Below are 12,037 nucleotides of genomic sequence, written 5' to 3' on the forward strand. Positions count from 1 at the left end.
AATAACCACACTTTAGCATCTACTACGATGGATTTCTGATGGCTTCACACGTCTCATCTCACACATGATATGCTCAGGTTCCCTGTCCATGTATCCAATGAAAGCCCATAGACCTTCTCAAGGCCGACTGTCTATGGAAAAGAGAAAAAAAAGATTAACATTTAGATTAACATAAAATTCATATTTATGACATGTTTCAGCACGTTTCAAAGCTTCAATTATCTAATAATTTTGTGCCGGCACAAGGGGAAATTTCTCTTAAGTGCACGTGCAGTGCTATCTGTATCCTGTCTTAGAGGCGCAGAGGTGCACGCTGGTGCAATTTAGGGGGGGGGTGGCACACGGAATTTTGAGGAGTAAAAAAAGCCAAAAAAGCAGCGCTCGGTCACTCTAGTGCCATCGGTATGTTCTCCCGAGCAGGTGCTTCCCTCGCCTAAACCTGCGATATTCTGAGTGAGGTGCAGGTGCTGGGGCGTGATCATCCTACGCACATCCCAATAAATACCAATATGTCTGGCGCCGTCTCCTTAAAGCACGAGCCGGGCAGGTGCACGGGAAGAAAGTGATTTATTGCGTTAATGACGAGAACGTGTAAACGATCCTGCATCAATCCAAATGGACCACTGAGGATGGCAATTAAACCGGTGCAGTTGGCTCCGGTACGAATTAGGCTACATACAGGGGTAAAACAGGACAGCGCCGGCCTGAAGTGGGGAACGTTTTTCTCACGGCCAGATTAGGATTAATATAAATACATAATGAACGCTGACGCTGTCATTTGATAAGTCATCGCCCACCTTCCAAGACGCCTCTGTTCAGACTGTACCTGGACTAACTATCACTACTCTACAGGGCACTCCCAATATAGGATCACCCTTATCACTTGTATCCATCTACTTCCATGTTACACATGTACCTCCATCCAGCACTTATAATGCACTTGCATCGTTATCTTGATGTTGTAGCTCGCTGTCTTGCCTCCTAGTATGACTTACTGTAACATTACTCTCAGACCTAGCCTATGCTTACTGTGTGAAATAGACTTAATGTGTTCATGGCTATGGATAACTGTTACATAATGAGTATTGTACCTTAATGGACCTGTGTTTTGTAGTTGTTCCGATGACCTTCGGTATGCACTTACTGTACGTCCCTTTGGATGATAGCGTAATGTAATGTAATGTAATGTAACCAGTGTTTTCAGCACAAATAAACCACAATTAGTCCTTTCCGTTGCCATTGCTGTCAAGGTATGAATCGTTGCCATCTAAACAAAGATGATTAATTAAGCTTGTTTAACGTCTCACGCGCAACACTGTGCTCTCACCCAATTAAGGAATTCTGCTACTGCGAACCTCTAGACCCTGCCAAGAGAACTGGAACAGAACTGAAAAAGGAAAGAGAGAAAGAGTTTTTTTTTTATTGTATCCCCTGTGGTATTTTTTTTTCTTTTTCTGAGGGAAGTAGTGACAGCAATACCAAGCCCTGAAGAGTCAGATCTTTGAAGATCACCATCATTTTTTTTCTTCTGTTTTCCTGTTACTGAGTGCCCGGTCACATTCCACAGCACTCACTGCTGAAACCTTCGCTATCAATTTGGGAGACCAAAGCACGTGATGCAAAAACGGTGACTTCTTATCACCTCACAGTCTACTAGTCTGGCTCACACAGACATGAGTCAGAGGAAGACCATTAGGGCCTGATTTACTAGGACCTTTAGCATGTTCAAAACCTTTCAGCACACGCAAAACTACACAGTAAAATGTCCAGTGTTAATTCAACTCCTAACAAACAACATTTGGTCCCACATTCCAGAGTGGGACCAAATGTTATCTGTTGAGAGTTTAATTAACACTGTTAGAGTTGAATTAACATAGGACATTTTACTGAGTAATAACCTTAACAGATGCCAGAGCCTTAACAGATACCAGACCTTGAGGCTCATCCACACACTGGAACAGAGCCTTAACAGATACCAGACCTTGAGGCTCATCCACACACTGGAACAGAGCCTTAACAGATACCAGACCTTGAGGCTCATCCACACACTGGAACACAGCCTTAACAGATACCAGACCGTGGGGCCCATCCACACACTGGAACAGAGCCTTAAAAGGATGAGCCACCCAGCAGCCCTCAACTCAATCTGTCCTATTAAAATGTATTAAAACATGCCCACTCTTTCTTGTATGTCCCAAAATAGAAAGAAAAATACCCGACAAAGCTAATGTCACAAAATAGTACTGAGGTAACAAAATAAATTGGGGGGAAAAAAATAGAAAGAAATAAAGCAACAAAGCAAGACAACAAATTCTTAAGTTACTTTTGGGATTTTAGATCTCACATTGCCAGCTGCAAGAGAAGGCCCCCATTAATTATTATGACAGCGTGGGGGTAAAGAAAGCAGAGAACACATCTCCAGGCAACAGGGCAACGGGAACACCTGCTGAGGAGTGTCTGTCCTAATGACTTCAGCGATTCCCGCTTCGCTCGTCCAAAAAAGACCGCCCGAAAAAAAAACCAGCATCAATTAGCGCCTGTCCGTTTCAGCCGCGCTGTAGCCATAGCGGCAACGCTAACACGAGCACCGAGCTTCATTAAATTCAGCAGCTAACCTGCCCTCGCCCATCACAGTCAAAATGGACGCTAGCATGACGTAGAGTGTTGCCCCCTCCCCACTTACAGCGCCACTGAGCAACTGAATTAAACAAGCGTCACATTTTTCTACACACGACAGATATTACATGAATTTGCATGCTGCTTCAATTCCCAGGAGACGAAACGTCAATTTAAAAATAAATTTAAAAAACACAAAAACACTCGTATTACTCCCGAGTTAGACCCGAGTTAGACCCGAGTTAGACCGGAGACCGGCTCAGGCCTTTCAGGAGCCTCAGCACCTCCACGGCCTGGCACGCCATTTACGCTCTTATCCGACGCACCGGAGGCCCCTCAACGCTCGTTCTACGCGCGACGCTCGACGCGGCGTTAAGTCGCTCACTTTCCCGCCGTCTCAGTCACTTCACCTCGCCGGAGTGGTTCCCGTGGAGACGGTGAACGCGGATGACACTCAAGGTGTGCTAACGAAACGCTAGCGACTCCTCGCAGCGCGCGGCCTCTGAATAAAGGAGACTTAAGTGCTCGGTGAGCAAAAGGCTTCGATCGCCCCCAAGCGCTCGCTCACAAACCCCTCATTTCAGCAGCGACGGTGGGGTGACATACCGTGAGTACAAAAAAAATAAAATACGTTTTTTAATTTATTTATTTAAAAAAAAAAAAAAAAATGTATTCCCATCAAAACCCTTGAGTAAATGCGCTACAATTTCGGCTGAATAAAAAAACGCAAGAAGTACTTTGCATGCGTTTGAAAGGTTGATGAAGGCTGCTGGAAGCGAACGGGAGCTATTCTGGGATTTTGTTTTTTATGTGGGGGAGGAGGGTACGGGGGGGGGGGGGGGGGGCTACCATTTACACATATTATTTGACAGAGTACAGTGAGCTCCATCAATGCAAGAGTAGTGACACCTTTAAGCCATTTTAGCTCTATATTTTTTTAGGAACTGTGCAAGTGAGCATGACAACGGCAAGCTGAAAGTCTGGACTTTGACTCCAGTGTTACTGTGTCGCCTCACACTCAGCGCAAAAAGGAGCTGGTTAATTAAACAGGGATGTCACTTTATTCCGACTCAAACGAGACAATTTTCCATTTCAAGACACAACACCGTGCCGTCTTATAATAGGCGGTGATGACAGCTGCCACGTTCGGCGCAGCCGGAGCAAAAGAGCAAACTTAACGCGCGTCGTGTTCAGAACCCCCGCCTCTCCTGGGGCGAATCAACCTGTACAGGAAAGAGCTGTGCCCTCCCCAAAGGGAAAACGTGAGAGAGGCATCGAACAATCTGTGAAATCTTGACATTTTTCTAAGTCAGCCAATGAAGTGCTTTGAAGCGATGAGTGACAGGCGAGGAGCACCAATCAAATTTCAGCTGGGGGTCAATGCCCACCCCCCTGACCGGCAAGAACGTACCACAGGGCTTCGTTCATTGGTCCTCATTCACAAAACGTTTCTTAAATTATTCTTGCTTTTGTTCTTCAAAATGTTCCTATGAAAATCCAATATGGGATTCATGACACATGCAGACTGTTGTTTTTGTGCATATCCCAGGTGTATGAGATAATGAATGCTCACTGTTTGTAAATTTTATGCGCAATCCTGTTCATGTGATTAGCATAAGGAAACAGCCATAAACAAATACAGATAAGAAAAAAAATAATATGAGCACTGAAATGTTCGTGGAAGCTTTCTTACACACAGTTTACAATCAAACGTGATCATACGCACAGTTCGAGAATGAGGCCCATTGTGTCTACAGCACCACTGCCCTTAATTTTGAGTCACACATCTCCGCATCTTGATCACATTAAACAATGTTCTTAATTGAATTCAGTGAATGGAAACCTACTGATTAAACCTACATTAATATTTATAAATTAAAGGCAAATCTAAGTAAAAGCCGATACTCCAGCGGTTAGAGTGAATCAGATTCCTAAAAAATCAGACATTTTTTTCCACAAACAACGCTACAAAAACAAACAAGGAAGCTAGTATAAAACAATAAAAAATAAGCAAACCAACACACAAACACAATCAAAATAATACTGGGTGGGGGGGGGACTAGATTTCCACAGCCAGATAGGAAGGTAGGGGACAGACAGCACAAAGCACCCAATCCGAATGTAATCATTACATTGCGATTGGAAAATTGGACCTTACCCGTGGCATTCAACGAAAAATAAAAACCACAATAATGAAAGCTGAAAAGGCAGGAAGGGGAAGCAGACAAAAGAAAAGATAAAAACAGACAGTTAAATAAGAAACGGAATAAGAACACAAACATGCAAGGATTGGGTCATAATTTAAGGTTCAATGTTACGCTGTATGTGTAAAATTCTTTAAACTGGTCCAGCAGGCATTCTTCGGGAATGGGAACATTTGCAATACACAGTAACCTTGAATCTTTGATAGAAGCAACCTAGGTACAAGGATCTTCTGTTATCCTTTTGTAAAATATTTGGACTTCTCCAAAATGTGAATGTCTAACTGTTTATGTAAGCCTAAGCCACTTCTGAGAGAGAGAGAGAGAGGTGAAAAAGTGTGGGGGCTATCTTGAGTCTGCTTCTCCAGCCGACCTTTCACCTCTTTCTGTATTCCGTGAGCCTCGATCTGCGATCGCTACACCAGAGCGATACGTGCAGCCGATGGGCATCAGAATGACCCCGAGGTCAAGGGTCACCCATGAGGTCGCTGGTGTCTGAGGAGACGAAAACTTTTTTTAACGTCGCTGGGTAAACACTACGGGTGGTAGGCTGTGCTGGAAACGATTACAGTCCGTGGGCAGCACCTCACACTGAAGCCTGCTGTTTTAGCCGGAGGACAGAGGGGCCCATTGCTGGGAGAAATCTGACGTGGATTTTAAAGGCTGTGTCTGCTTGTGCTCCTGATTTCAGGACCTCATTTGGTTTGGGTCTTCAACGCATAAACCCTTTATTTCCAACTCCCCCCCCACTCCACCCCGAAAAAAAAGTCTTCAACATGAAGGGTGACATTTCTCCCATTTCAGCAGAATCCGTCATATGACAAGTCGATGACTCACAGGTCACCCCTGTCTACGGGCAGAGGGGTAACTATATATGTTTTATCCAGACAGATCCGTCCTTCTCCAGAACTACCGTCCTTGTTACCGCATGACACGTCACGAACAGCGAGGGCTGAAATCTCTCTCTCGGAGAGTGATACAGCAGACAGCTTTAACAGACCCCTCTGTGAGCATTAGACAGCGGCAGGCCGTCTTTTTCAGACAGAAGCTTCCAGAACGTGGTGTGCGCTGACCTGAGTGGACGTTCTCTCCTGCAGGAAGGCACCGATAATGGTTTTAGGGGGCGCGACCTTCTTCAACAAGGATCGTCGTTTGGGCTGCTCGCACTGTCGACGGACATCGTTTATCTATTTACAGTACGGGGAAAGCTCAAACTTGGCAACGTGCACGGCAACAGCCGAGCATTTTGGAGAGGGGGGGGGGGGCGAGGGGGCGGGGTCAGAAAAAAAGTGTCGGAGCTGAAAATATTCAACTCCGGGTAAAACATCAAAGCTAATGAATAATTTAAAGACGCTACGCTGGTGGTTATTTGTCATGTTTTATTCAGAGGTGTGGATTTATAAGCGTCGTTTTTAAGGAAAGAATCGGGAATATTCAACACGAAAAAATGTTGAGAGAATAATTCAGTCCCTTTCCTCTCCCCCTGAATTTTGAATTCACCCTCTGAGGCGCTACCACACACACCCAGAGAGAGCCGGTGGAGGAAGCTGATCTGCTCGAGAACTTGCGCAGATCAATGTGAGATTCAGTCGTCTTTTACTCCACACTCTCCTGACCCCCCCCCACCCCACCCCACCCCACCCCCCCAGATGGATGGGCCTCTCTAATCTAATGAATGATTCAGCTGCAGTATGTGGTTATTATATAGACTCTTCCATTGCGTATTGATTGCTGCATTCAAGCAATTTCTCTGGTAACTTTAAAGCACTTTTGAAAGGAAATGGTGTCAGTGCCTTTCCGGTAGACTGTGATGGCTGTGAAGCGGTCCACCAACCAACATATATTTGTTTTGTTTTTTTAATTTTTACATCTTTGTTGCTACTGCTTGGTTTAGATTAATGGTTTTGTAAGTATTACACATCCTACACATTGCATTATCCTTTAATAATATATATGCAACCACTATATTACAGACAACTACACCATGGAGCAATGTGCAACATTTAGAAAATGTCATATAAATATAAATCTGAGACATCTAAGTTCAAAAGTAAATCATTAGATTATCCAGATACTTACATAGAGATGTGTTCTCCTTGTTCCAGGGCTATTAAAAATAGCTACTATTTCTCATTGATAACTAAAAAATGAATTGGAATTGCCTGAAGTGAAAAAAAGTCTATGGATATACTGGAAAACAAGTCCTGTAAACTATACTGAATTAAAAGGGAAAATTACATGAGGAATAAACCATGTTTGTACTTTTCAATTAATAGACTGAATGGTGAATTGGCTTAGAGCACAGATCGGTATAGATTACTATTAACAATTGATTGTGGAGTTAACTGTGTGCTCTGTGCTTACTGATTGGTTGAGATCCATATAAAAAAAACAGAAAATGTACTAAACTTAAGAGACTAAATGTCACTGCCGCATGCCTTAACCAAACTGAGTATCACTTCCTAATTAAAAGGCTGACCTACAATACTGCCAGAGGCTAAGAAGGCTATTAGAATCTATATTACCATAAGCACCACACTATTTATCCAGCAGACCCTGAAAATAGATGCTGCAGAATAAGACCTCTTAATACTGAGAGACTGGCCTGCCCACACTCAGTCCATCATTAACGGTGAAGTCAAGGTCAAAGTGAAGGTCAAGGTCAAAGTCAAGGTCATCTTCAAACTAAGCCTGGCTCTGAAGTCTTCCAGAACATCTCTGCCATCTTCGTGACGTGAATTCTGTTAAGAATTCTGTCCCTATAAGTCTAAACCAGCCAAAGGTGGGCGGATGTCTTATTTTTTTCGACTTAATGACTTCACAGACAGAGCAAATCACTGCCAAACACTAATAAGAGATAGCACGATTCCGGCATGAGCGTAGGTGGCCATTAAGCAAATTAAACGGGCAAGGAGGCTGACATTTACACTGCGGGGGAAAGCATTATTTATATATTTATTTATTTGGCAGTTTGGTTCATATGTGCTTGTCTTTGTTTGGCTTTCATTGACACTGGTTAAGATATCACTCGCGACACTGTGGTTTCTGGGGAGAAAAACAGAGGAATGATCATAAAAAAGAACGCAGAGGGAAAAGCCTTACTTTATGTTGTCCAAGCAGCCCGAGTCTGGCTTCAGAATGGCGGTGTGGTGGAACATTTTGTAAAGAGCGATTCCGAGGAAGATCACGTTGAGCTGGAACACAAAAAAAAAAAGAAATGAAGATCTGTGGAATGACACTGATAACCTTGTCAGGGCTTTATTTATTTACATGCGCTTTATCTTCTCTCTTGTAAAGGCGAGTAAGGGCAGCAGTGGGGGAAGTCCAATATTACTGCTGTCCAACATCCACCGTTCCAGACAAACAGGCACTCATTACAGTACATGTGCGACCACGGAAAGTAAACAGACATATGAATCAAAGAAGATTGGCATCAGACAAAATAAAACAAAAACAAGGTACAGTTTCACCATTTCCATGCCCCTCTAAGTCCACATTTACTATCTCGAATAAATAATAGCCTAATAGACCATTTCTGAAGCTATTCCTCAGCGGGGATTCCGATGCAGCACTCTGCGGAATACAGGGCACATCTCCCTGGCTGTCTGCGCTGTGAGTTCAATAGGAACGCAGTCACTAAGTACCCGGTAATGGCTGGGTCAGATTTCACCACCCCATACGTGCAGTACAGCCACACACACACACACAGTAAAATGCTCAGCGTTAAATCAACTCTCACAGAGCACATATGGTCCCGACCGGAGTTTAAATCAGCACATTTTTTTGATTCAGCCACCTTATGCTGTCAAGCACTGTGAACCAATTAAAAGACTTTGCTTGCTCTCCATATATATAAAAAAAAGACTTGCTGATTGGCTAAATCGCTGACGGCACAGAACTGCTCTCCTCCCTGGTACGGCCCTATAGGAGACGCAGCTATGGAATGGAATTTTTTTTTGACGTTTTTGCCAGGAATATGCGTCACGCGTGCCCGTTACATTCGGCTAATTAGCGAAACGTGCACAGCTCATCGGCGGCAGCGCCTCTCGGTGTGACTTCAGCACCTCAGGACTGGACTGCCCCTCACCGCTTTCACCAGCTTGTCTATTTTTACCAGTACAGTACCTGACTGTAAAAGACCATCTCTGAGATTTAGCGTTTACCCACAGCACAAAACAGCCCCATTAGATATCATTCTACTCATAGCGCATTAACAGGAGAACTGGATGAAACAGAGAAAAGAAAATGACTGCGCGTGTGTGTGGGTGGCGGGGAGGCTGTGAGTGAGTGAGTGTGTGTGTGTGTGTGTCTGACTGTCTGTCTGTCTGTGTGTACATTAATAGTCTGAATCACAAATACAAGAATTCTCTCAGAAACATGACAATCTATCACAAAAAAAGAAAAACTAAAATGTAATACAATTCTGCTTCTCAAATCTAATTTCCAAATAGCAAATTCACTCAGATGATTTTATTTATTTATTTATTTATGGATTTTTTTTAACCATGCATGAAAATGCATTTCATCTCAGCGTGCAGACGCTGAAATCAATCTTAATCTCCAAGCAAGATGACTTTTCTCTTGAGTCGCAAAGAACATTCACCCTGCGGTAAGACCCCACACCTCTCAGTTGTCTCAGTTGTTTGTTAAAGTGGTGAAAAGACTTTGTCCTGGCGCACCAATCATGACCACACCTGAAAAATGGCGATTCAGGAACGTCACACAACACAAGCGAACATGACTTGCAATCCCAAGGACACTCGTTTGAACTTGAATGTTGGGGTTGCTCCTCCAAGTGATTGGTGCAACTCATCCCGAGGGGTAGGCAGGGCTCGTTCCGATTGGCTTACCATGATAATCAAGGTGGCCGGACCAATGAAGCTCCAGATGAAGTAGGTGTCTAGCCGGAGCCAACACCTGTAATGGAACAATGTTGGAGAAGACAAGAGATGAGCTGAGGCACTGCATCATGGGATATGCCTCAGTACAGGAAGTGAGACAGAGAGTAATGAAGGCTTCCGAACGTTCCACCCAGGGCGAGGAAATATTAGAGCGCTTGCTCATTTAAATGCTAAATTATGGAACCCATCTTCAACAGCACTTCCAGAGGAACACGATAATTACCTCTTGAAGGCAAAAGACAGAAAAAAATATGGCACTTTGGAAATATTTTATCTTGTTCATATGTCTAAATATAAAAACACATGCATATGCTGATAGACAGACAGACGGCTACACGTACTCTCACAAATATCTACCCCACCCTCACACACACACACACACACACTCATTCTGGCTGTTTAATGAATTCCCGTCATTTACAACCAGCTTAGTGAGAAGACGCTACCAGAGGAAAAAATTAATGCCGTTTTAATCCTTCCGTCGACCTCTGAAATGCTCAATAAAACAACGTGTTAGAAAACTCCTAGCTTGTGGGATTTAGAGCTTATCACTGCCAAAGTCGCAGGAGCTGCATTGGAATGTACTAGAACCCCATCAATGAAGCTGATTCACGACCTATATCTAAATTATTAATAATTTAATTTCCTGCACATTAAATAGACCTCCATCTTGCGCCTCAGGAAACTTATTGTCCTACTCTGCCACCATTTAGCGAGACACAATTGAAGTGACAGTGTGTTAACTACACATAAATTAAAACTTAAAAAAAAAAAATCCTGACAAATGTTTAGAAAGTATGTGGTAATATTCTGAAAGGCTGATTTATGGGAGGACTTCTCACAATTGCAGTAAAAGTACAACGCTGCAGGTCAGAAAACACAAACTCTGGGAAAACTGGATATTTCAGACCACAGTGGGGAGCAAGCTTTCTTCCAAGTAATATATTTCAAAATAGCCATTTCATTAAACATATATTAATACATTATTAAAACATTATTAACAAGCATTTCTGTGCTGGATATTTAAAAAAAACATTCTTACCAATAAATACCCTTACAAAAGATTTTAAGACAGGCACTTAAAAGGCTGAAGAAATTCTTGGTTGCATTAACTGATGTTCAGACAGCATTCATAAGCGGTGATCAGTGCCTACTCTAGGGCGGCAGTTGTGAAAAATTCATTATTGCTAATGAGAAGCACTGCTAAACAATCGATTGATCTTTACGGCATTAATAGCATTGTCTGCGGTTAATGAATGGAAAGCGAGTAGCAGGATGCTCGTGTGTGACTGCAGGAGCCAGCAGTGCCAAGCTCCCTGAGCGCCAGAAATGACAGGAGAGGAACACACACACATACACACACACGCGTGCACACACACACACGCAAACACACACACACACGTGTACACACACGTGCGCACGCACACACAGACAATCAGACTGCGTTGAGGAACAGTCACTGTTAAAATAACATTCTACGGCTTGTTTAGGCTGGGGGTGGGGTGGCGGGGGTGGGGGTGGGGGGTGCGGAGCATGGGGAGGGGGGGGGTGCAAATCTGTGCAGTGGCACACCCGTCCCACCTACTCCTTGACACGTACTCATCCCACTGCCTGCCTGCCTATTTTTGGAGCGCTCTCTTACCGAGAGGCTTTTCTGTCACTCCTTCCTGTCCCATTAGCGCGGAGCAGGAAACATGAAGGGTGATGATGTGTGGCGCAGAAGCGATGGCGGCAGGGGGAGGTAATCGGTTCTTCGGCGGCGCTAAGACGCGCGCAAGCTAACGGGCTATTTTCTGAGGCGCAGGAACGCGTCGTGTCAAGACGGCGAGCGAACGTGACGCGCGGCGGCGGCGGCGGCTAACGAAAGTCACCTGAGAGGTGCGTAAACGCGGCAGGAAACGAGCGCAGCTGAAAACAGGTAATACCCCGCGCCGGCTGGGCTCGTTCCAGGTGAGTCAGCGAGGGGACATCGCGCCCAGCAATGGACGCACGCACGCAAACGCGCTCGAAAGCCACTTTCGTTTCCCGCTCTTTTTTTATGGAAGCTTTCGTTTCCCGCTCTTTTTTTAATGGAAGCTTTCGTTTCCCGCTCTTTTTTTAATGGAAGCTTTCGTTTCCCACTCTTTTTTTACTGAAGGCCCAAAGTTTAAAGATTAGCTCAGACGACGCGCCACGATATAAACAGCGTCTCCTGTAAGACATCGAGCTGCTGTCGCACTCGGTCCTCGGGGAGAGTTCGACAACAGTCGCTTTGTAAAAAAAAAAAATCTCCGGTGTGTCAATTAATACGCAGCTTAATTCGCAGGTTCACTTCCCAGG

General features: G+C 44.2%; 1 protein-coding gene across 11 annotated transcripts in view; it reads right to left on the reverse strand.

Moving 5' to 3' along the window:
* Nucleotides 1-12,037, reverse strand: part of adgrl3.1 (adhesion G protein-coupled receptor L3.1) — a 223,943-nt gene that overhangs the window by 19,251 nt on the left and 192,655 nt on the right. For all 11 annotated transcript variants that reach the window (XM_035417534.1, XM_035417525.1, XM_035417533.1 and 8 more), the window contains 2 exons: nt 9,668-9,734; nt 7,920-8,011 (listed from right to left, as the gene is read on the reverse strand). In XM_035417534.1, the coding sequence (XP_035273425.1) occupies nt 7,920-8,011; nt 9,668-9,734 (159 nt within the window). The remainder of the gene's footprint in view (nt 1-7,919; nt 8,012-9,667; nt 9,735-12,037) is intronic.

The sequence above is a fragment of the Anguilla anguilla genome, chromosome 5 (assembly GCF_013347855.1).
Source record: "Anguilla anguilla isolate fAngAng1 chromosome 5, fAngAng1.pri, whole genome shotgun sequence".
Taxonomy (NCBI): domain Eukaryota; kingdom Metazoa; phylum Chordata; class Actinopteri; order Anguilliformes; family Anguillidae; genus Anguilla; species Anguilla anguilla.